This window comes from Pan paniscus, chromosome 1 (genome assembly GCF_029289425.2).
Source record: "Pan paniscus chromosome 1, NHGRI_mPanPan1-v2.0_pri, whole genome shotgun sequence".
NCBI classification, from domain to species: Eukaryota; Metazoa; Chordata; class Mammalia; order Primates; family Hominidae; genus Pan; species Pan paniscus.
The window spans coordinates 106,239,394-106,266,619 of NC_073249.2; the positions used below are offsets into that span (position 1 = coordinate 106,239,394).

At 35.8% G+C, this 27,226-nt stretch overlaps 1 protein-coding gene across 2 annotated transcripts in view; it reads left to right on the forward strand.

Moving 5' to 3' along the window:
- Nucleotides 1–27,226, forward strand: part of MAGI3 (membrane associated guanylate kinase, WW and PDZ domain containing 3) — a 285,866-nt gene that overhangs the window by 179,919 nt on the left and 78,721 nt on the right. For both annotated transcript variants that reach the window (XM_055114114.3, XM_055114117.2), the window contains exons 3-6: nucleotides 1,344–1,463; nucleotides 6,171–6,380; nucleotides 11,264–11,438; nucleotides 15,264–15,343. In XM_055114114.3, coding sequence (XP_054970089.2) covers nucleotides 1,344–1,463; nucleotides 6,171–6,380; nucleotides 11,264–11,438; nucleotides 15,264–15,343 — 585 coding nt within the window. The remainder of the gene's footprint in view (nucleotides 1–1,343; nucleotides 1,464–6,170; nucleotides 6,381–11,263; nucleotides 11,439–15,263; nucleotides 15,344–27,226) is intronic.

Below are 27,226 nucleotides of genomic sequence, written 5' to 3' on the forward strand. Positions count from 1 at the left end.
ACATGGTTTCTGCATGTTGCCATACCCTAGATAGAAATCAGGGAAGGTTCTCTAAAGGAACTTTCTAAGCCAGGACCTGAAGGATGAGTAGAAGTTAGCTGAGGTGAGAGTGGGAAAGGGAGTAGGAAGTCCTCTGGGGACATGACAACGACCTTGAAAGTATGTGAGTGAAAGGAACATTAAAATAATTGAAAAATATATGTAGTATACTAAAGCCTAATGTGAAAGGAATGAGGCAAGAAAGAATTTGGGGAGGTTGCCAGGGTCCAGATCACAAAGGGCTTTGTAAAATGTGTTGTTATAGAATCTGGATTTTATACCAAGGATCATGGGAAGCCATTGATAGGTTTAGAGAGAGATTTTGTTTGTTTCCTCAGACTGTGTTTTAGAAAAGTCACTGACTGCAGTGACCAGGAGGAGTGTAGCTGGGAAGAAGTAAAGGTTGACCTAGGGGTACCAACAATACAGGTCCTAGATGATGATATGAATTCAGTGATTATGGGAATGAAAAGAAGTATTTAGAGATACTTATGAGGTAGATTTGGTGACTGGATGTGGAGTAGAGGGAGGAGCCCAAGACGACTGACTCTCAGATTTCCTACCTGGAGTGCTATTACTGAATAGGGGCCTAAGTGGAGGAACAGGTTTGAGAAGGAAAGTGTTCTTGTCCTAGACTTGCAACCAATTCCCAGTGAAAATCCTGTATCTCTTTGTATTATGTAGTATTTGAAATGACATTGTGTAAAAGTGACTCTTGTTTAGTAAAATTCAGTCAAATGTAGCAATGCTGCCATAACCTGAATTTATACCTTGAAGCTGAAAGATTGTACTTTAGCATTTAGTGATCTGTTACTGTAGTTAATTTTATGAAACAATTTACTTACTGCTTAATTTTTTAAAATTACTTGAAGAGAATAATGGCTAAGAAGCCATATGTGAATACCTATCTTAAGCCTTTTATTCACGTATAAAGTAACTTTATAACCAGTGTTTGTCCAACTTTTAAAAATAAAGTTCATTAAAATAACTTATAAAAAATATTATTTTTTGTCTTTCATGACTCTAGTAAGTAGAATGTTTACATTTATGCTAGAGATGAAAAAATTAAGTAGGATAACTACTTTCAAATAAGTCTGTCTTTCACCAGGTGTGCACATGTATCAAAACGTGTTGTATGCTATAAATATATACAATTTTATCTGTGAATTTTACCTTAATAAAGTTGGGGCAGGGGAATGAAATATCTCTTATGTGTTCTCTACAAACTGAATATTCTTTTACTTTGAATATTTTGTAAGTTTAAAAGTACTTTACAACCTACTTTTTTTTTTCTTTTTTCTTAGGCACTACAAGGGCCCCCAGGGATGGAGAAGTACCAGGAGTGGATTATAATTTCATTTCCGTTGAACAGTTCAAAGCACTGGAAGAGAGTGGAGCATTGTTAGAAAGTGGGACATATGATGGTATGTCCCCAAATAACATCACTACCACCCAAAAAACTATCTGAACGACTGGAATTATTTCAGAGGGAATTTGACCAGTAAAGTACCACTTTTTGAAAAACTTTTTTTCCTCTCTGTTTTTGAGAAAATTTTCTTTTGATGGGGAGATTTGTAATTTATTAATTAAAATGGGATTAAATAATAAGCAAAAAAAATCCATCATATTTTAAAGTTGATTGTGAATAGTATACTAAAAATCAGCCAGACTGGCCAGTTTATATATTTCATAGTAATTCACATTCATCATGTGAACTCAGTGAGTATTTGTTGATTGCATTTTATTTGTGGTTGGAATTCAAAATCTGTACTCTAAAAAACTTGCATGTACCTGGACTATCCTGGAAAAAAGAGAATATAAAATTTGGGGAGAAAACAACAAAAACAGAATAATTGGTTTTCTTTTCATTTCTGTTTCCTCTACCCACTTGATTCCATTGATATTTGATATTTGAGATCAATTTCCATTTTTAAATGACTCTGTTAGATCTATTTTTCCCCTTATGTAACATACCCTTCCCTGGCAAGCTTATCCACTTCCATAGCACCTTACGCTATGGTCCATTATTGCTTTTTCATACTATTATAATTGCCTGTTTATAAACTCTGTGATAGTAATGGTCATGTCTTTCTTACTTGATATTATCTTCAGTGCCTAAAGATAGTGTTCAATAAATATCTAACCTGGAATTCAGCATATCTAAATATGCATTTGTGTTCTATCCAAAAGAGAAATTCTTCATAATTTCTCTCTTTAGCAGCACCATGATCTCAGAACAGTGAAATCATTATTTACTTTCTCCTTTTTCTCACATTTCACATCCATTTGCCAAATCTCATCATTTCTTCTTTTGTAGCTGCATTCACAATACCCTTCTTTCACTTTCACCACCTCATTGTAGGCCCACTAGAAGAGCTCATGTGTGGACTATTGCTGTTGATCTCATTTGTTCCCATTTCTTCCACCCTGCCCATTGCTACCATGCTAGTCTTCTTCAAGAGCAGCTTTATCATGTCTCTCTCCTATTCAGAACTTTCAATGATTTCCTTTCATCTGCTAAGTTTAACCTAACTACCTTTTCTGGGCTTAGCGCCCATGACTCATTCATTTGTTCATTCGTTTTATCCTGTTTTATTCATTAAACAACCATTTATTAAGTACCTACTATGTGCCAAGTACTAAAAGAGAATCTCGGAATAGTGTAATGAACAAGATTAAAGTGCTTTTGAAGTTTTTTTTTGTTTTTGTTTTTGTTTTAAGAAGCCCTCTCCCCTTAAATGATGAAGATGCTCTACATTTTCTTCCATTAAATATAAGAGCTTGGTATGGACGAAGTGGCATATTACGTATTATTAATTGCTGCGTGCTCGATTCAAAGAAAATGCAAATTAAAATAGTTGTACATTATTTCACATCCATAGATTGGCAACAATTTTACAGTCTGATAATTGCAACAAATGGAAACTCCCATACACTGCTGGCAAGACTATAAAATGGTATAATCCTTCTGGAGAGCATCGTGGCAGTAGCTGGTAAATTTGAAGATATACATAACTCTGACCTAGCAGTGCCCCTCTCTAGACATCTACTCAGGAAAAACTGCTGCCCATATGCAAATGTAGACACATATGGGAATATTTGTTATAGTGTGAAACAGTGACAGAATGGAAACAACTCTCCTTTAGTAGAATGAATAACATACATTTTAATTTGTTCGTAAAAATGGACTGCTATACAGCAGTTCAATGTACTGGATTTATAGGTATCAACATTAATAGGTCTTAAGAGGCATAAAAAGTATAAAATTATATAAAGGTATAAAATTGTATGAAAAGAAAGTTACAAAAGGATATGTACATTATACTATTTATGAAAAAATATGTGAAATATTATGAAAATACTCTATGAAGCTTTTATGAAAACAATAGTATTTACGTGTTATAGATGCATGTATACATATCCTAGATGTATATTCAGGAGGAAAGACACATATCAACTTCAGGACAGCTCAGGGAGGGAGTGGCTATAGGGACAGGAAGTTAGGGCTTTAATTGTAGATGTGACCATATATGTATATATCCTTAAAGAGAAAAAAAAGGGAGATTTGAAAGCAATCTAGCAATAATATCTAGATGATGTGTATATAAATACATACATGTACATATACTTATATAAGTAAATTTTATAAATAGATATTTCTAATACTATTCTGATACTACAGTCTATAATTTTATATATGTTTGAAATATTGAATAGTTGGCAGTTCTGCAAAAATGAAAAAGCCTTCAGAAAATAAAAAAAACTATAGTTAGTTTCACAAACCTTGGAATTGTTAGGGTTCACAAACCTTGGAATTGTATACTGTATCTGAAAACTTGGTATTTACCAACATCTCAAGAAAAAATAGATCTAATTTATTTTATTTAATTTATTTATTTTTATTATTTTTATACTTTAAGTTCTAGGGTACATGTGCACAACATGCAGGTTTGTTACATATGTATACATGTGCCATATTGGTGTGCTGCACCCATTAACTCATCATTTACATTAGGTATATCTCCTAATGCTATCCCTCCCCCCAGATCTAATTTATTTATAAACAATGCTAATTTTTTTTTAATCTAAGCCCCATAATTACCTTTTTAAACAAGGAAACTGCCCAAAATTATTATGAAGTCCTAAAATCTTTTCAGTGATTATGGATGGCAGTTATCATATCCTGCATTTTTATATTTTCCCCTTAGAAAAAGGTTAAATTTTCTCGAGTTAGATAATAATTACCAAGAATTCTCAGTAAGATGTGTTTCTAGTAGTACTACTACCTTACTTAGAAGAAGTGGACTTTTTATTTCTGTCATGGTATATCCAGTTTCCTTGATACTGTGATTAATGGGCATAATTCAGGAAAAATAGAGACCCTCGAACCTCCTAATCCCCAGCCAAATCTCTGTTTGGTGTATTTCTGTGCCGGCTGCCCCAGAGAAGCGTGACTGGCTTTTTCATTGGTTCTTTGCTTTACTTCTGAGCTAGAAAGTTTGCAGAAAGTTTAGTCTGTTTTCATACAAATCTTTGCATCCATCTGTATGACTGGAGTAACTCCATTTCAAATATGGATTTGGAAACCAGGGAGTAGGTGAGTAGGGAGAGACAGGATGTCATTGAAAAGTTTTTTAGTTTCATTTTATTGTTTTGTCTTCATTATTTTAACGACAAATACTGCTGAAAGTCAAACTTCCAAAGAATTCATGTTAAATGTTTTCCCCCTCAAAACATGCACAATTTAAGGTAAACTATGTAATGTCTAGATTTGTCTCAGCATTATGGGGAAGAACCTATACTATTTTCCATCTAGGAAAAAACAGTCAATTATCTACCTCATTAATTTACCTTAGGTGAATGAGCATCTTAATTACTTCCTTAGGAGCTAAGGAATTTGATTAGAAAATATGATTTTAGAAAAATCATGAGTATTTTACTCTCTAATCATATATATGTTTCTCTAACGTTAGCATAATGATTAATAGAATGTCAAAAGTAGTAGGAACCACAAACTGTTAATGTGGCTAGACCTGTTGAGTGCTTTCCCATATTACTTGGCGGCCTAGTGGGAACTGCATGACAAATTGAGAAGATACTCAATTGTTTTCATTCTTTTCTGGAACATTTATTTTTACTGCAAAAATTACAGATTCTCAAGAGAAAATTAAAGTATTTCTTGCTTTCCTGAGAGTAAGCCAATACTGAATTATCCTGCTAATGTCTCTGATTGTTCAATAAATTGTCAGATAAAATAATAGAATGCTCAGAAAAACTTTTAAAAATTACCCTTACATAAAAAGCCTACATTTTTATATGATCTGGTTAGTTCTTAGCTTAACCTTTACCTACATACTTCCTCATTTTACCAAAATAGTTCATTATGTTACACATTAGAACAAAATTATTTCAGTTAGTTTTATCCTCATTTACCCCCACCTTTTATGCCAATTAGTCTTACATGACAGCATCAATGCATTTAAATTCACAAATTATGTCCTAATTCAGAACCCATGTAAGGCAATCCCTGTAGGAATGAATAATCTACTTACATACAGTCAACTTCCTGGCCTTAAACAAATAGTATTAAGATGTTAGATAATATATGTGAAGAGCACTTGAGAAATTAGTTCTGTCCCCTATTTCTGCTCTCTCTTCTCGTAAGATGAGTGCTTTGAGCACTTTGGCCTCCTTTTGGCCAATGGTAGATATTTCAATTTTTTTTTTTTTTTTTGAGGCAGAGTCTCTGTCACCCAGGCTGGAGTGTAGTGGCGCAATCTCAGCTCATTGGAACCTCTGCCTCCTAGATTCAAGTGATTTTCCTGCCTCAGTCTCCTGAGTAACTGGGATTCACAGGCATGTGCCACCATACCTGGCTAATTTTTGTATTTTTAGTAGAGATGGGTTTTGCCATGTTGGCCAAGCTGATCTGAAACTCCTGACCTCAAATGATTCACCCATCTCGACCTCCCAAAGTGCTGGGATTACAAGTGTGAGCCACCATGCCCACCCCTATGATAGATATTTCAAAACTTCTTTGTGAAAAACAAGGCAGAGACATACACTAGGTCAAATTGCTCTGACTCTCACTTCAACATTAGTAATTTCAGCTGCTATTTTATTCACTTCAGGAAACTTCTATGGAACTCCCAAGCCTCCAGCAGAACCCAGCCCTTTTCAGCCAGATCCAGTTGATCAAGTCCTCTTTGATAATGAGTTTGATGCAGAATCTCAAAGAAAACGAACTACGTCTGTCAGCAAGATGGAAAGAATGGATAGCTCTCTTCCTGAAGAGGAAGAAGATGAGGACAAGGAAGCTATTAATGGCAGTGGAAACGCAGGTTTGTAAATAGATGAACAACTTCTAACTGATCTTCTAGATTGATTTTACTATTACGTTGAATTAAAAGCACTAAAATTTTTTACAAAGCATATGGAGAGCAAGTGATGGGATTTTAATTTTTTTGTAAAGGTTGTATGTGGAGCAAAGTGTATTTCTGTAGACCATCCTATAAGCTAAAGTGAGTTGTCCCAATTTGGATAAATCAATGATAAACTATCATTAGTAATAAAATATATGCCATTACCCTGCTGTTTAAAATATTTGAGATTTGCCTCTGATGTTGCAATATGGGAGTCTTGTTGGCCTATGTCTTACTTTACAGGATGTAAAAAATATATGGATGTTTTAGAATGTAGACTTCAGCCTAAACAAAGTAAATAGGGCTTGAAAGTATGCTGATAAAAATTATCTAAAAGGTTGGTTTATAATATTTTGAATTTAAATTTTGGATTCACTCAAAGAAAAATTTCAAATATGAGACCCTTCATTAAATGTAAAACCAACAGAAATTCAGTGGTGAAGAATCTGCTCCTTTTGAGTAGCCCTAATTAATGTGGTGATTGCTTAGAGGGTTATTAGACTTATAACTGAGAGTATAACTAGGAAACCATAGAATCACAGCTGAGCTTATTCAATGGTATTCATTGCAAAAATTCCATTCAGAACACTAGAATGTAAACTTCATAGGGCTGGAGTTTTCCTTTTTTTGTTTACTGTTCTATCCCTTCCATCAAAAACATGCCTGGCATGTAATAGGAACTGAAATCCTCAAATTTGCAGAACACATTTCCTTATCATTTTCCCAAAGCACCCTAATCTTTTTCTTCATCAATTATTAAAATGTGATATGTATATTTATTGAGTTAATACATTCATTGTTTATGTCCCACTCCAGAATGTGAGTTCTGTTTTATAGTCCTATCTTTCACATAATATGTTTAATGTTAAATGGATTACCCCAATGTATTTAAATGTAAATACTAAAAACAGGTTTTAAAAGGTTTAGGTGAATTCACATCTAATTTTTAGGAGTTCCTAAGGGAACTCATCACACCGTTGAGCCTTTTAATGTTGATATCAGCTTTGCTATCCCACAAAATTAAGTCTGTTTACATTTAAAAATGCTAAACAGTAGGATTGGAGACCATGAATCTTTCCCAATATGGGAATTTATATGTTCTTGATTTAAGGGAAAAGAAAATGTTCTTTTTTTACTTCCTAATACAGAGCCTTTAATTGATCACTGCAGTTCTTTTAGCAGTAAACTTGTTTGTAATCTCTATAGTTGATGCTTCATGTAAGTCACTTGTTAAACTGATGTTATATACTCTTTGATGTTAATATTTAAAGGGAATATATCCAAGGGTGTGTGGGAGGCAGTTCGTATACTACCTCTTATGTATAGATACCATAGGACACTTACATTGAATTACATATTTCTTTGTCGTAGAAAATATACAGGACATTTAAGTGAAAAAATACAAAGCACCTGCCTACAAACAGAATTCACCTTCTGAATAAGTATGAACTGTAGTTGTTAGTTAACTAATCAAAGTTGGGGAAATATGCTTTGTGTGTTGCTTTTGTTGTTTTTTGTTTGTTTATTTGTTTGTTTGTTTTGAGACAGAGTCTCCCTCTGTTGCTCAAGCAGGAGTGCAGTGGTGCGATCTTGGCTCACTGTAATCTGTCTCCTAGGCTCACACAATTCTCATGTCTCAGCCTCCTAAGTAGCTAGGATTACAGGCATGTGCCACCCTGCCCAGATAATTTTTGTATTTTTAGTAGAGACAGGGTTTCGCCATGTTGGCCAGGCTGGTCTCGAACTCCTGGCCTCTGGTGATCCGCCTGCCTTGACCTCCCAGAGTGCTGGGATTACAGGCGTGAGCCACCGTGCCCAGCCTGTGTATCGCTTTGGAATCCCTGCCTTGAAAAATCAGAAAATTGTTCGGGAGTAGAAATGAGGAGAGGATAGGTAGAGGTTTATTTGTGCACACCAGTATGTTTATTATTTTATATCTTGCTGAAGAAATAACCCAAAAGAATGTTAAAATGGCCATGTACAATAACATATGTTACGTAATAATAATTTTTTTTCTAAGAAATGGTTTTATATAAAGAACATCTTCCCAAGTCATTGGCTATTAAGCAAACGCCTTTATTCAATTGCTTGGAACTATATTAAGAAAAGTGTTATAGATCATGTACTTGCTTTTACTTTTCTCCAACATGGTTATTTCCCAAGAATGTAACTCCTTTCCTGATTGATTTTTCCATTAGGTACCTTTTAATTTCTATCATTTTTTCTGCATACAAAATAAATCATGTGTTTGATTCATTTATTTATTCAACAAATATGTAGTGAGCACTTACTAGAATACTAAATGCCATTGTGCTAAATGCTAGCAATAAAGCAGTGAACAAAACGGACAAAAACCTGTAATGAACTATACTTTCTGGTGGGAGAGACAGAACTGGCCAACTTAAATGAATAACATACATGGTGTGTTAGATGGTGCTACAGAGAAAAATGAAGCAGAGCAGGAGGTGGTAAGATGTGGTGGTCAAGGTTTGCAATTTTAGATAGTGTGGAAGAAAAGACTTGAAAGAATCAAGTGAGTAAACTCAGGATATCTGGGAGAAGAGCATTCTAGACAGACAGAACTGGAGGTACAAATGCCCAGAGATGGGAACATACCTAGAATATTCAGGCAATAGCAAGGAAACCAGAGTGGTTGGATACAATGTGGACAATGCATTCTATGTGGTTGGAGCAGAGTGATGGAAGGCAATAGAATAGAATAGTAACCAATAAGATCATTTAGATAATGATGGGCATGAGGAGGGAAGAATGCATATAATAAAGCATCTTGTAGGTCATTGGAAGAATTTTGATTTTTATTCTGAAATGAGAAACGATTATGGGGTTTTGATTCAAAGAGTAACATGGTACAACAGTTTTTAACAGGCTTATTCTGACTACTGTATTGAGAATAGGCAAAACGAGGACATGGGCAAAATACCCTAACTGGGATACCAGTTAGGAGGTTATTGAATGTACAAGGAAGAAAGTGATCAGATGCTGCTGATAAGTAGGATGGAACTGAGAAATGATCATTGGATTTAGCAATGTAGAGGTTATTGATGACCTCAATAAGAATAGTTTAATGATAGGAATTCAAAAGCCTTGTTGGAGTGAGGTCCAGAGAGAACTGGAAGAGTGGAAGTGGAGGTAGCAAATATAAACTCTTTCAAGGTGGTTTGGTGTAAAGAGGAGAGAAATAGGTTGGCTGCCAAGGGGTAAAGAGAATTATTTTGTTTTTGCTGAACTGGGAACATGTTTTTATGTGGTTGGATATGATCTAATAGATAGAGAAGATTGGTGATGCAGGAAGGAGAGTGAAAGAATTGCTGTAGGCAAGAGAAGATGGGATATAATTTATAATTGGAGGGTTAGCCCTAGCTAGGAGTACAAACAGTTCTTCCATAGTAACAGATGGTGGAGTCAATGGGCACAGTTGCTGTGTAGATGTGATGGTGGGAGTTCGTGGAAGTTTTCTTCTGCTTGCTTCTATTTTGTTAGTGAAATAAGACACAAGGTCATCAAATGAGATGAGGGATAAGGGAAAAGTAGTGGATGGTTTAAGGAGAAAGAAGGTATGAAATAATTGTCTTGGAGAATGTCAGAGTGAATCAACTAAAGAAATGTGCTATGATCATCATGCATCATTAAATGCCCACGTAAGGTTAGTGATCATGAATTTAAAGTAAACTTGTCAATATTGCCTGTATTCAGCTGCATATGCTGACATGGAGTAGGTGGAGAGTAGGATTTAAGCAGAGTTCTGATTTAGCCAGGCAGTATTATGAAGTAAGGTTAGGGCAAAGGAATCAGGAATATTTACAAGGGAATAATTATAGTGGTTCATCATGGAATTTAAGTTGGGTTAGCAGGGCAATGGGGAAATGGGTAGAGGGTAAAGAATAGTGAAAGGTAGTAAATAGTAGGGCATGGTTAGATAAAGAATGGTTGGAGTTGAAATACTATAGAGAAGGATATCTAAGGATACATAAGATCTCTGTCAGATTCTCTGAATCTGAGCCATTGCCTGCAATTTGAAGTTGTTATAGTGATATTACATAGCATCGTTTAAGTTTTAGAAACAAGTTTTAAGTACACGAATTGTGAACTCCCTAGACAGTACCCAAATTTTAGTATTCTTACCTACATTATGGGCTTTGGGACTCTAAAAGGATTTTAATATTACTAAACAGAATTATATTTAACAACAGGAACTCTATTGAGTGTAATTTTTAAAAATTACTTATTTAAAGGCCAGTGTTAAATGTGTACAAGGCAGCTTAGTGTAGCAGGTAAGAGCATGGACCACTTAGATTCAGTTCGTGGCTTTGCTGTTTATTGGCAGTGTAATTTTGACTAAGTTAACTTAACCTTTCTGTGCCTTAGTTTTCTCAGTCTATAAAACAAGGAGATTAATAATAGATACTCACAGGGTTGCTGTGATGATTATGAGTTAACATACAGAAAGCACTTAAAATAGAGCCTGACACATAAAAGGACTACATTAGTGCTGCTGTAGCTGCTGTGGCTTATTAGGATTTATACTGAATTAATTCTAGTGTTGTTTTTTGCTTCTTTCCAAGACTAGCATCAGAGGTGCTATACAGAGTTAATTGTCAATTACTAGGGGAAAAGAGTTGAATATGTTGGTTATTTTAAAATTTATAGCAGAATGTGGACATAATAGACAAGAAATTTGCCATATTTATGTATTTAGAATTTTTTTAGAAAGGAAGGGTGCTGTTTGAAGAAGAATATAACTTTACCCACCTTTCACACCTTTCTGTTTTGAACAATGGCAGAAAACAGAGAGAGGCATTCTGAGTCATCTGACTGGATGAAGACTGTTCCAAGTTACAACCAAACAAATAGCTCCATGGACTTTAGAAATTATATGATGAGAGATGAGACTCTGGAACCACTGCCCAAAAACTGGGAAATGGCCTACACTGACACAGGGATGATCTACTTCATTGAGTAAGCAAATGTCTCTATCTCTTCTAATGTGCCCTAACATGTTGAGGATTGTCTTAAGATTTTTTTAAACCTCATTTTAGACACATACCTTTTTCAGAAGACTCATTTTTTTTCTTTCTTTAAAAATATTTTTTATAAAACTGACAGTTGATTTTTAATCAGATTTAATCTGACACTTCATTTTTATTTGACTTGGATAAAGGAATAGTGTATTTGACTTCTGGTTTTATAAGAGCAGGAGGATTAAAAACAGTTCACGAATGGTGAAAAATGTAAAGAATAAAGGGTATTTTGCTTGGCTTTTTAAAAAGCTTTTAGGTAGATTGTCCAGCTTAATGAGATTTCAAGAATTGTCATCATGAGTAGGAGCATATTATTATCCGAATTAAATATTTTCAGTCCTGGAGTTTGAGTTTGATGTGTTCGGGCAATATAGTTGAATGATGTAGGAAGAAAATATCACTGATCATCAGAGTAATTGGTACAAATTTAAGTTCACAAAAAACACTATTTTTATGGAAAAGCACTATTAATATAATATTTATAGAGATACTGATTACCATGTATATTAGATCAACCTAAAATTGTATGTTGTTTGTACTAGAGAATAATATTATGCAAATAATTATTGGAAGTTTTATCATGAAGAATTTTTATATTCTCACGTAGCTGTAATTCTCATCGTAAAGTAATTTGCCCAAAGGTAGAATATTAATGTAGTAAAGTTACAGAATATAACAATTAAATAACGGTTAAAATATTTGGGTCTAGGCACTGCACTCAAAGAACATATACTCAGAAATGAATTTGGAGTGGGAGTCTTGAATCTGTTTCCTCAGATGGTCCCAATTCCATACCCTTCCAAAAGAGTGAGCGTCTTGCTATACCAAATAGGATTCTAGTTTTTAAAAGACATGGATCTTTGGATGTGTAGCGTTCTTTTTACTATAGATTGCACATTGTTGATGAGGTTATACATTTATATAAACATTCATGACCACAATTATACAAAGCAGGTACAACCAGGTGGTATATTCTTCTTTATTGACAACTTTAAGGGATTTGTTAAGGGAAATTTAGACTTTTGACTTTCATGCTGACTTTAGAACTAAGCCCCAAAATAAGGTGTAGAGTCATTAGAAGTAGCTAAAATATCTTTAAAAACAGATTATGAGACATTTAATCTGACAGTACTTCACCCTGCAAACAGGGCTAAGTTAGTAAATTAAAGAGGGAGAAAAATTTATAAAAAAGAAATCTTTTTATAGTTTAATATATGTAAATGGATGAAAGATCTAAATGTAAAACCTGAAACTATAAAAAGGAAGAAAACATAGGGAAAAAGCTTTACAACATTGGATTTGCCAAGGACTTTTTAGATATAACACCAAAAGCACAGGCAACAAAAGCCAAAGTAGACAAAAATGGACTACATCAAACTTTAAAATTTCTGCATAGCAAAGCAAACAATCAACAGAGTGAAAAAGCAATATATAGAATAGGAGAAAATATTTATAAACCATATATATTATAAAGGGTTAATATGTAGAATATAGTTAAATATTTGCTGCTAGATAAAGCTGTTTCGTTTGGTATAACCAATATGGTTGATCTGTATTACTGCTGCTGTTGAAAAATGCAACTGTAAGAAAATAATGTTCATCTAGGTCTATAGACTTTAGTTCTTATGTTTTGGGAATAGCCCCTATGGATATTTCTTTTCATTGGAAAATTTTGGGTAAAATTTTAGCAAATTGCCTACATCTGCTGATTTAACAATAAAATTTTGGATCATGGGAACCTAAGTTAAGCTTTTCTCAAGTGGCAGTTTTTAGTTGGGTTTAGCAAGGTATTTTCGTGTTGTTGTTGTTCTTATTGTTGTTTCCTAACAATCTATGTGGCTCCTAGGCCCCTGAGTTCTCATCCTTTGCATTTTCTAAAATTTTTTTTTAAGCAAAAACTTTTAAGTTTGGGGAGATTATTTCTCTAATAGCATGAGTAATATAGACTTTCTAGAGATAATCTCACTTTTTTCTACAGAAATAAGCTATTATTCAGCATATTAAAAAGTGTTTTGGCCGGGCGCGGTGGCTCACGCCTGTAATCCCAGCACTTTGGGAGGCCGAGGCAGGTGGATCATGAGGTCAGCAGATCAAGACCATCCTGGCTAACATGGTGAAACTCTGTCTCTACTAAAAATGCAAAAAATTAGCCGGGCACGGTGGCGGGCGCCTGTAGTCCCAGCTAGTCAGGAGGCTGAGGCAGGAGAATGGTGTGAACCTGAGAGATGGAGCTTGCAGTGAGCGAGATTGGGCCACTGCACTCCAGCCTCTGTGACAGAGTGAGACTCCATCTCAAAAACAAACAAACAAACAAAAAAGTGTTTCTATCACATTCTACCAGCTAGTATTATACCTGGCAGTGGCTGCATAGCTCTGCAAGTAGCTCAGCGGTTACAAAAGGTATAGAAGATGTGAGTAATTCCCTGAAACCTATTGGCTTCATTTCCTAAGAGTGGTCAAGGTACAGATTAGTGAGTTTATTTCATGTTAAACACACTCAGGAAATATAACTTGTTTACATTCATTGTTACTAATTAATAACAGTTAATTACTTCAGTTAAGTATGACATGGTATTCCAATAATAACTTTAGGCAAGAGAATCACTTGAGCCGAGGAGTTCAAGACCAGTCTAGGCAACATAGCCAGGCCTCTCTCTACAAAAAAAATTTTTTCAGTTGTTAGGCATGGTGGCACACGCCTGTAGTCACAGCTACTTGGGAGCCTGAAGCAGGAGGATCACTTGAGGCTAGGAAGTCAAGGCTGCCGTGAGCTGTGATCATGCCACTGCACTCCAACCTGTGCAACAGAGCAAGACTCTGTCTCAAAATAATAATAATAATAATAACAATAACTTTAATTTACATTTTATTCCCTTCCTATGTATTTTCTTCCATGACTTTTTCTTTCTTTAATATCCTTGTATGTCAGATATTTAAACTCACACTGTTTGTCCACTAAGCAATGAGATAGTTTCATTTTGGCATTAGTATCTGCTGCATGGTGACCTGGTCTGAAACTAACTGACTATGACATATAATGAAATTAAACAGATACTGCTCTCTAAAGTCATCTTTGGCCTATATCATAAAATGAAGCAGGGGCAGGATATTTTTATTCCTCCCTTTTTTCCTGTGTGGATCATGCTGATGAAAACTTAGTTTTGTAGAGCGGAGTTTAACTATACCTGTTGTTTTTACTTGCATGTGGCAGAAACAGCCACTTTAAAACTCTTTGTTTTATTTTATTCTATTTTATTTTAAAGAGTCCCTGAGGGCAGGAGCTCTATCTGATGTTTATTTATCTTTATATTCCAGCTCCCACACAGTACCTACATATCACAGGCACACAAGAAATATAGTACTTTTTGAAGGGTAGAAGAAAGGACTTCAGCCAGTGAGCAAACAAGGTTTTCAGTGCAGTATTGTTGGCTAGATAATGCACAGTATGTGGCTATGCGCCCACCTTTTGAAACATTTTTAACTGCTTAAATAGTGTCTGTTATTCCATACTTGGCATTTTAGGCCTTCTTTAAAGTCTCTTGATTCTCAAGTTAGTGCCTCTAGCATTACCATTCCTTTATGGAAATTTTGAAGTAGACTGAGAACAATAGGGTTAATGAATGAATCTGAGGAATACAAATGGAGCCTGTTGGAGATTAATGTTCAACCATAATATGTCTTTTAGTCACTTTTAATCTTTACTTTTGAAATAATTTTCTCCTCCTTTATTTTACTGTTTCTAATTAAAATCTTTATTCTACAGCCACAATACCAAGACAACCACCTGGTTGGATCCTCGTCTTTGTAAGAAAGCCAAAGCCCCTGAAGACTGTGAAGATGGAGGTAGAGATTCAGAAACTTACTCTATCATACTTATTCTCTTAATCCTTTCTTGCTCTTCTTGCTCAGATAATGGGTTTTCCAAAACCCTAAACAAACCATAATGTACACAAGCAAAAAAGCAGTGGGTGGATATCATAATCAACTGATTGTGGTAATTATGTCATTACATCTAACTTTATGAGAGATTTCATTTCTTTTTCAGGATTACATAACTCTCTATAAAAAGCAACAACAACACTAAAATACATTTGCCCTTTTGTTGACATCTGTCCTGAAGACAGACTTCTAAAATTCTAAATAAATATTTAAAAATTAGGCACATCCTCAACCATAAGCTAGGTCTATCATGTCTTATGAAGTTTTTAAAGTATATTTAATTTAGTATACATTACAGTAGATATGCAAATATCTATAGTTATTCCTTAGCCATTTACAGCAACAGTAGAAATTCAATGAAAGTCTTTAATATAGGCCCCCACACATATACACACTTACTTTTTACTGCTTAAAGGAAAAATTATTTCTCTAAGAATCATCAGATAATAGCACTTATCTGTCTTATATATTATAGGTTATATTTAACAGTATAGTTTTGAGCTGGGTGTGGTGGCACAAACCTGTAGTCCTAAAGCTATATGGGGAGCTGAAATGGGAGGATTGCTTGAGCTCAAGAGTTTGAGATCACAGTGAGCTGTGGTCATGCTACTGCACTCCAGCCTGGGCAACAGAGAGAGACCCTGTCTCCAAAAACTAATAAATAAACAAATTGTTAAAAAGAGTACAGTTTTGTAAATAAGTATAGAATTTATTCCATCCAAAATTGTTTTCTATGTCTTTACCTTTGCAGATGAATAAAATTTGCATTTTTGTATTACTAATCAGAAACTATGTATTAATTGGTTTTAAAAAATAAGTGGCATAAAATGAGGTTCACAGTAGTCCTCCTTGTATTGAAGTCCAATCTATAAAAAGAAATTAAACAGAATTTCCACATATATTGTTCAGCATGATTATAATATAATATTAAGAGTTTTCTAGGAAGAAGCAATCAGAAAATGGAATTGTTTAAAATTCCCTCTACAATGGCATCAAAAAAGTTAGATAGCTTGAAACAAATCTTCTGAACAATGTGCAAGTTCTCAACACTAAAAACTACAAAACATAATTGAAAGACATTAAGGAAGACTTAAAATACTTGACAAGAGGCTGGGCATGGTGGCTCATGCCTGTAATCACAGCCAAGGTGGATGGATCACTTGAACCCAGGAGTTCAAGAACAGCCTGGGCAACAGGGTGAAACCCTGTCTCTACTAAAAGTACAAAAACTCACTGGGTGTGGTAGCATGCGCCTGTAGTCCCAGCTACTCAGGAGGCTGAGGTGAGAAGATCGCTTGAGCCCAGGAGGTTGAGGCTGCGGTGAACCATGATCACGCCACTGCACTCCAGCCTGGGTGACAGAGTGAGACCCTGTCTCAAAATACTAATACTAATACTAATAATAATTGACAAGATATATTATATTCATTAGCCAAAGAACCTTAAAAAAAAAAAAAGACAAAGTTGGAAGACATAGGGTACCAGATCTGAAGACTTATTTTAGAGCTACAGTGATAAAGACAGTTTGGTATTGGCATAAGGATAGATAAATAGATCAGTGGAACAAAATAGAGAGTCTAGAAATCAATACACTTTATTTTCAACCAAAGTGCCAACTGATATGGAAAAATGAACCTCAATTATGCCTCACTTCATACAAACAGTTAATTTCAGATGAATCAAAGACCTAAGCATAAAAGCTAGAACCACAAAGCTTTTGGAAGAAAATATAGGAGAGTGTCTTCATGAGTCAGAATTGGCAAAGATTTCTTAAACAGGCCACAAAAAATATGAACCATAGAAGAAAAAGTTAATATTTTGCATGTAATAGAAATTTTAAAATTCTCTTCATCAGAAGACACCATTGAAAAATGAATAGACAAAGTCACAGACTTTGCAATATATATTTGCCAAAGGAATTAAATTCAGAATCTATAAGAACTGTTTACAACTCAATAATATTGCCAAATTTTAAAATGGGCAAAATATTTTAATAAACATTTCACCAAAGAAAATATACAAACAGCCCATAAAAACATGAAAAGATATTTAAAATTATTAATCATTAGGTCTTTTGCAAATTAAAACCACTGTGATCTACTACTTTATACCCACTAGAATGAGTATAACAAAAAAAAAAACAGATGGTGAGTAATCTTGGGGAGGATAGGGAGAAACAGTAACCCTTGTACATTCCTATGCCATTGGAAAATGGTATAGCCACTTTGGAGAACAGTTTGGCAGTTTCTTAAAAGGTTAAATATAAATTTACCATATGACCTAGTAAATTTTCTCCTAGGTATCTACCCAAGAGGAATGAAAATAAAAGTCCTCATAAAGACTTGCATGCAAATATTCATAGCAGCACTATTCATAATAGCCAAAAAGTGGAAACAACCCAACTGTCCATTAACCAATGAGTAGATAAATCAAATGTGCTATGACCTACAATGGAATACTATTGAGCAATAAAAAGGAACAAAATACTATACATGCTATATGTATGAATCTCAAAAACATGCTAAGTGAAAGAAATTAGACATAATAGGCCAGATATTGTATGGTTCTATTTGTATGAAATGTCCAGAATAGGCAAATCTGTGGAAACAGAAAATAGGTTACTGGTTGCCTTGGGCTAAGGATAAGAATAGAGATTAACTGTTAACAGCATGAGGAATCTTATTGGAGTTATGAAGATGTTTTAAAACTGGATTGTGGTGATGGTTGTACAATTCAGTAAATTATTAAAAATTATTGAACTGTATACTTAAAACAGATGAATTGTATATATGTAAATTATACCTCAATAAAGTTGTTTTTAAAATGGCCAAAGGACTTATGCACTTCACAAAAGAAGATAAAAGAAGAGTCAAGAAGAACATGAAGAGGTGCTTATCATTAGTTATCACTACAATGAGATACCATCAACACCCAATACAAGAGCTAGAGATACCATCTACATCCTTTAGAAGGACTAAAGTACACTGACGCTCAGCAGAAACCTTACATGCCAGAAGGGATTGGAGTTCTATCTTTAACCACCTTAAACAGAATAAGTGTCAGCCAAGAATTTTGTATCCAGCAATACTAAGTTTCATAAATGAAGAAGAAATAAAGTATTTTTCAGACAAGTAAATGTTGAGGGAATTTGACATTACCAGATCAGCCCTACAAGATATGGTAAAAGGAGTTCTAAATCTTCAAACAAAAAGTTGATATGCACCAGAATAGAACCTCTTGAAAGCATGAAACTTACAGGACTGCCAGGCACGGTGGCTCACACCTGTAATCCCAGCACTTTGGGAGGCTGTGGTGGGTGGATAATGAGGTCAGGAGTTCAAGACCAGTCTGACCAACATGGTGAAACCCCGTCTCTACTAAAAATACAAAAATTAGCCAGACATGGTGGTGGGCGCCTGTAATCCCAGCTACTCAGGAGGCTGAGGCAGGAGAATTGCTTAAACCCAGGAGGTGGAGGTTGTAGTTAGCCAAGATTGCACCACCGTACTCCAGCCTGGGCAACAGAGCAAGACTCTGCCTGCCATCCCCCCACCGCCCCCCCCCAAAAAAAACTCACAGGACCTATAAAGCAATAGCACAGTAAAGAAAACAAAGTACTAGGTAACAATCAACAAGATGACTGGAATAGTACCTTATATCTCAATATTAATGTTGAATGTAAATGGTCTAAATGCTCACTTGAAAGAAAAAGATTGGCAGAATGGATAAAAATTCACAAACCAAATATCTGCTGTCTTCAAGAGATTCATCTAACACATAAGGATTCCTATAGACTCAACGTAAAAGAGTGGAAAAAGATATTTCACACAAATGGAAACTCAAAGTGAGCAGAAGTAGCTATTGTTATGTCAGAGAAAACAGATTTTAAAGCAATAACAGTTAAAAAAAAAGACAAAGACGGTCATTATACAATGATAAAATGATCAACAAGAAGATATTGCAATACTAAATATATATACACCTAACTCTAGAGCCCCCAGATTCATGAAACAATTACTATTAGACCTAAGAAAGGAGATATCAACACAATAATAGTAGGGGACTTCAACACTCCACTGACAGCACTAGATAGATCATTGGAGCAGAAAATCAGCAAACACTGGCCTTAAACTACACTCTAGAACAAATAAACCTGACAGATATTTACAGAACAATTCTAACCAAGAACTGCAGAATATACACTCTTCTCATCAGCACATGGAACCTTCTGCAAAGTAGACCATATGATAGGCCACAAAACAAGTCTCAATAAATTTTTAAAACTCAAAATCTCTTGTGGGCATTTAGTGCTATAAATTTCCCTCTACACACTGCTTTGAATGTGTCCCAGAGATTCTGGTATGTTGTGTCTTTGTTCTCGTTGGTTTCAAAGAACATCTTTATTTCTGCCTTCACTTCGTTATGTACCCATGCCCACAAGAGAAAGCAGGAAAGAGACAAAATTGACATCCTAACATCACAATTAAAAGAACTAGAAAAGCAAGAGCAAACACATTCAAAAGCTAGCAGAAGGCAAGAAATAACTAAAATCAGAGCAGAACCGAAGGAAATAGAGACACAAACAACCCTTCAAAAAATTAATGAATCCAGGAGCTGGTTTTTTGAAAGGATCAACAAAATTGATAGACCGCTAGCAAGACTAATAAAGAAGAAAAGAGAGAAGAATGAAATAGATGCAATAAAAAATGATAAAGGGGATATCACCACCGATCCCACAGAAATACAAACTACCATCAGAGAATACTACAAACACCTCTACACAAATAAACTAGAAAATCTAGAAGAAATGGATAAATTCCTCTACACATACACCCTCCCAAGACTAAACCAGGAAGAAGTTGAATCTCTGAATAGACCAATAACAGGCTCTGAAATTGTGGCAATAATCAATAGCTTACCAACCAAAAAGAGTCCAGGACCAGATGGATTCACAGCCAAATTCTACCAGAGGTACAAGGAGGAACTGGTACCATTCCTTCTGAAACTATTCCAATCAATAGAAAAAGAGGGAATCCTCCCTGACTCATTTTATGAGGCCAGCATCATCCTGATACCAAAGCTGGGCAGAGACACAACCAAAAAAGAGAATTTTAGACCAATATCCTTGATGAACATTGATGCAAAAATCCTCAATAAAATACTGGCAAACTGAATGCAGCAGCACATCAAAAAGCTTATCCACCATGATCAAGTGGGCTTCATCCCTGGGATGCAAGGCTGGTTCAATATACACAAATCAGTAAATGTAATCCAGCATATAAACAGAACCAAAGATAAAAACCACATGGTTATCTCAATAGATGCAGAAAAGGCCTTTGACAAAATTCAACAGCCCTTCATGCTAAAAACTCTCAATAAATTAGGTATTGATGGGACATATCTCAAAATAATAAGAGCTATCTATGACAAACCCACAGCCAATCTCATACTGAATGGGCAAAAACTGGAAGCATTCCCTTTGAAAACTGGCACAAGACAGGGGTGCCCTCTCTCACCACTCCTATTCAACATAGTGTTGGAAGTTCTGGCCAGGGCAATTAGGCAGGAGAAGGAAATAAAGGGTATTCAATTAGGAGAAGAGGAAGTCAAATTGTCCGTTTTTGCAGATGACATGATTGTATATCTAGAAAACCCCATTGTCTCAGCCCAAAATCTCCTTAAGCTGATAAGCAACTTCAGCAAAGTCTCAGGATACAAAATCAATGTACAAAAACCACAAGCATTCTTATACACCAATAACAGAGAAACAGAGAGCCAAATCATGAGTGAACTCCCATTCACAATTGCTTCAAAGAGAATAAAATACCTAGGAATCCACCTTACAAGGGACGTGAAGGACCTCTTCAAGGAGAACTACAAACCACTGCTCAATGAAATAAAAGAGGATACAAAGAAATGGAAGAACATTCCATGCTCATGGGTAGGAAGAATCAATATCGTGAAAATGGCCATATTGCCCAAGGTAATTTATAGATTCAATGCCATCCCCATCAAGCTACCAATGACTTTCTTCACAGAATTGGAAAAAACTACTTTAAAGTTCATATGGAACCAAAAAAGAGTCCGCATTGCCAAGTCAATCCTAAGCGAAAAGAACACAGCTGGAGGCATCACACTACCTGACTTCAAACTACTACAAGGCTACAGTAACCAAAACAGCATAGTACTGGTACCAAAACAGAGATATAGATCAATGGAACAGAACAGAGCCCTCAGAAATAACGCTGCCTGTCTACAACTATCTGATCTTTGACAAACCTGAGAAAAACAAGCAATGGGGAAAGGATTCCCTATTTAATACATGGTGCTGGGAAAACTGGCTAGCCATATGTAGAAAGCTGAAACTGGATCCCTTCCTTACACCTTATACAAAACTTAATTCAAGATGGATTAAAGACTTAAACGTTAGACCTAAAACCATAAAAACCCTAGAAGAAAACCTAGGCAATACCATTCAGGACATAGGCATGGGCAAGGACTTCATGTCTAAAACACCAAAAGTAATGGCAACAAAAGCCAAAATTGACAAATGGGATCTAATTAAACTAAAGAGCTTCTGCACAGCAAAAGAAACTACCATCAGAGTGAACAGGCAACCTACAAAATGGGAGAAAATTTTTGCAACCTACTCATCTGACAAAGGGCTAATATCCAGAATCTACAATGAACTCAAACAAATTTACAAGAAAAAAACAAACAACCCCATCAAAAAGTGGGCGAAGGACATGAACAGACACTTCTCAAAAGAAGACATTTATGCAGCCAAAAAACACATGAAAAAATGCTCACCATCACTGGTCATCAGAGAAATGCAAATCAAAACCACAATGAGATACCATCTCACACCAGTTAGAATGGCAATCATTAAAAAGTCAGGAAACAACAGGTGCTGGAGAGGATGTGGAGAAATAGGACCACTTTTACACCGTTGGTGGGACTGTAAACTAGTTCAACCCTTGTGGAAGTCAGTGTGGCGATTCCTCAGGGATCTAGAACTAGAAATACCATTTGACCCAGCCATCCCATTACTGGGTATATACCCAAAGGACTATAAATCATGCTGCTATAAAGACACATGCACAAGTATGTTTATTGCGGCACTATTCACAATAGCAAAGACTTGGAACCAACCCAAATGTCCAACAACAATAGACTGGATTAAGAAAATGTGGCACATATACACCGTGGAATACTATGCAGCCATAAAAAATGATGAGTTCATGTCCTTTGTAGGGACATGGATGAAATTGGAAATCATCATTCTCAGTAAACTATCGCAAGAACAAAAAACCAAACACCGCATATTCTCACTCATAGGTGGGAAGTGAATAATGAGAACACATGGACACAGGAAGGGGAACATCACACTCTGGGGACTGCTGTGGGGTGGGGGGAGGGGGGAGGGATAGCTTTAGGAGATATACCTAATGCTAAATGACGAGTTAATGGGTGCAGCACACCAGCATGGCACATGTATACATATGTAACTAACCTGCACATTGTGCACATGTACCCTAAAACTTAAAGTATAATAATAATAAAATTTTAAAAAACCCTCAAAATCATATGAGGTATCTTCTCAGACCACAGTGGAATAAAACTAGAAATCAACTCCTAAAGGAACCCTAAAAACTATACAAATGCATGGAAATTAAACAATCTGCTCCTAAGTGATTTTTGGGTTAAGAACAAAATCAAGATGGAAGTGTTAAAATTATTTGAAATGAATGATAATAGTGACATAAGTTATCAAAACCTGAGATACAGCAAAGCAGTGCTGAGAGGAAAGTTTATAGCACTAAATTGCTACATCAAAAAGTCTGAAAGATCACAAATTGACAACGTAATGTCACACCTCAAGGAACTAGACAAACAAGAACAAACCCAAAGTTAGTGGAATAAAAGAAATAACAGAAGATCGGAGCAGAATTAAATGAAATTGAAACAAACAAAAATAGTAGGCCAGATACTGTGGCTCATGCCTATAATCCCAGCACTTTAGGAGGCCAAGGCAGGCAGATTGCTTGGGAATTTGAGACCAGCCTAAGCAACATGGTGAAACCCTATTTCTACAAAAAATACACAAATTAACCAGGTATGGTGGTGCCCACCTGTGGTCCCAGCTGCTCCAGAGGCTGAGGTGGGAGGATTACTTGAGCCTGGAGGAGGCAGAGGTTGCAGTTAGACGAGACTGTCCCACTGCACTCCAGTCTGCGAAACAGAACGAGATTGTCTCAAAAAATAAAAAAAATCAAAGTGTGTGTATGTGTATGTATACACATATATATATACTTGTACACATACACAGAAGATCAAAGAGACAAAAAGCTGGTTATTTGAAAAAGATATACAAAATTTATAGACCATTAGCTAGATTAACCAAGAAGAGAAAAAATTCAAATAAGCCCAATTAGAAATGAAAATGAAAATGAAATGGAAATGAAAATGAAAATGGAGACATTACAACAAACACCACAGAAATACAAAAGATAATTTGAGGCTACTATGAATAAGTGAAATTGAAACTGTGCACACAAAGTAGAAAATCTAGAGGACTGGATAAATTCATGGAAACATACAACCCTCCTAATTTAAATCAGGAATAAATAGAAATCCTGAACCAATAACTAGCAGTGAGATTGAATCAGTAATTTAAAAATTGCCAACAACAACAACAACAACAAAAAGCCTGAGGCCAAATGGATTTACAGCCAAATTCTACCAGACATTCAAAGAATAATTGGTATCAATCCTACTGAAACTATTCCAAAAGATTGAGAAAGAGGGAATCCTCTCTAACTCTTTCTATGAAGCCAGTATCACCCTGATACCAAAACCGGGAAAGGACATAACAAAAAAATAAAACTACAGACCAGTATCCCTGATGAAAATAGAAAGACCCCAAAAGCAAATGCAACAAAAACAAAAATAAATGCGACCTAATTAAACAAAAAAGCTTCTACACAGCAAAAGAAATAATCATAAGAGTAAACTGAAAACCTTCAGAATGGGAGAAAATATTTGCAAATTATGCATCCGACAAAGGACCAATATCCAGAATCTACAAGGAACTCAAACAAATCAGAAAAATAAATAAATAAAACCCACCAAATAATGCCACCAAAAGGTAAAAAGTGGACAAATTACATGAATTGGCATATCTCAAAAGAAGATACACAAATGGCCAACAAACATATGAAAAAAAATGCTTATCATCAGGGATGTGTAAATTAAAACCACAATGAGATACCACCTTATTCCAGCCAGAGTAATAAGTCAAAAAGCAATAGATGTTGGAATGGGTGCAGTGAAAAGAGAACACTTATACACTGCTGGTTGGAATGTAAATTAGTACAGCCTCTATGGAAAACAGTATGGAGCATTCTTAAAGAACTAAAATTAGATCTACCATTTGATCCAGGAATACCACTCCTGGGCACCTATCCAAAGAAAAAGAAGTCATTATATCAAAAAGACACCTGCTTATGTATGTCTATCATAGCATAATTCATAATTGCAAACATATGGAACCAACTTAGGAACCAACCTAAGTACCCATCAAATGATGAGTGGATAAATAAAATGTGGTATTGCCAGGTGCATTGGCTCATGCCTGTAATCCCAACACTTTGGGAGGCTGAGGCGGGCAGATCACAAGGTCAAGAGATCAAGACCATCCTGGCCAATATGGTGAAACCCCATCTCTACTAAAAATACAAAAATTAGCCGGGCATGGTGGCATGCACCTGTAATCCCAGCTACTCGGGAGGCTGAGGCAGGAGAATCGCTTGAACCCAGGAGGCGGAGGTTGTGGTGAGCCGAGATCATGCCACTGCACTCCAGCCTGGCGACAGAGCGAGACTCCATCTCAAAAAAAAAAAAAAAAAGAAAAAGAAAAGAAAGAAATTGTGGTATATATATACCATGGAATACTACTCAGCCATGAAAAAGAATGAAATAATGTCTTTTGCAGCAACTTGGATGGAGCTGGAGGTCATTATTCTAAGTGACTCAGGAATGGAGAACCAAATACTCTATGTTCTCACTTATAAGTGGGAGCTAAGCTATGGGTACACAAAGACAAACAAAGTCGTATAATAGACATTGAAGATTCAGAAGGGAGGAGGGTCGGATGGGGGAAGGGATAAAAACTACATATTGGGTATAATGTACACTACTTGGGGGATGGGTGCACTAAAATCTCAGATTTCACCACTATACAGTTCATCCATGTAACCAAAAACCACTTATACCCCAATATAAATATACATATATAATATATATTATATAATATATATAATATTATTTTTAGATATAGTAAAATAAAATATACTGACAATACCAAAGATTAATGAGATTTTAGAGCAACTAGCATTTTCATTTATTGTGAGTGGGGACACAAAATTACCTGAACATTTTTTAGAACTTTTGACAGTTTCCTATGAGGTAATATCTAAAGAGAAATGAAAACATATGTTCCCCAAAAGACTTAACTAGAATGATTATGACAGCCTTTTTCTTAATAGCTCAAACCTGGAAACATCCCAAATATCTATCAAGAAGAGAATGGATAAACCATTTGTGGTATATTCATGCAATAAAATACTACTCATGAGTAAAAAGAAAAAAGTGTTGATAACACTCAACAACATGGATGAGTCTCAGAAACATGTTGTAAAAGAAGCCAGACACCAAAGAGTAGGTTCTCAATTACTCATTATTTAAAGCTTGAGAACAGGCAAAACTCATGTGTGGTAATAGAAATCAGAAAATGACTGGGGAGAGTAGAAGTGGGGTAAAGTGAGATAATTCCCTGGAATGCTATATTCTCCATCTCAATTGAGGTGACAGTTACACAGGCATATCCAGTTGCCAAAACCCACATTTTTATAATTGAACAAGCACTCGATTTTTTTTTTCCCCAAGACGGAGTCATGCTCTGTCGCACAGGCTGGAGTGCAGTGGTGCAATCTTGGATCACTGCAACCTCTGCCTCCTGGATTCAAGCGATTCTTCTGCCTCAGCCTCCCAAGTAGCTGGGACTACTGGCACATGCCACCACGCCCAGCTAATTTTTGTATTTCTAGTAGAGACGGGGTTTCACCGTATTGGCGAGGCTGGTCTCGAACTCCTGACCTCGTGATCCGCCTGCCTCGGCCTCCCAAAGTGCTAAGATTACAGGTGCGAGCCACTGCACCCAGCCAGATTTTTTTTTTACCATTAAAAGGGCACTTAAGAGTTGTGCATTTTATTGTTTGTAAATTATTCCTCAATTATTATTCTTTTTTTGAGACAGAGTCTCTCTCTGTCACCCAGGTTGGAGTGCAGTGGCGCAATCTCCGCTCACTGCAGCCTCCTCCTCCTGGGTCCAAGTGATTCTCGTGCCTCAGCCTCCCCAGTAGCTGGGACTACAGGCTCATGCCACCATGGCTGGCTAATTTTTATATTTTTTGGTAGAGATGGGGTTTCATCATGTTGGCCAGGCTGGTCTCGAACTCCTGACCTCAAGTGATCCACCCACCTCGGGCTCCCAAAGTGCTGGGATTACAAGTGTGAGCCACCATGCCCAGCCCAAGAAATAATTTTTAAAATAATTTTTATACCGTAGTTGTTTATAAAGCTTTCCATAGTGAGTTCCTTCTTATGGTGAAATCAGCCATTCTAAAGGCAAACTAGAATATATAATACTATAGAATTTGACTTTTTTGATTGTGAACATGGTATTTGTCTTCTAGAGCATGTCCCTTTTACTGGCTTCCATTCTTT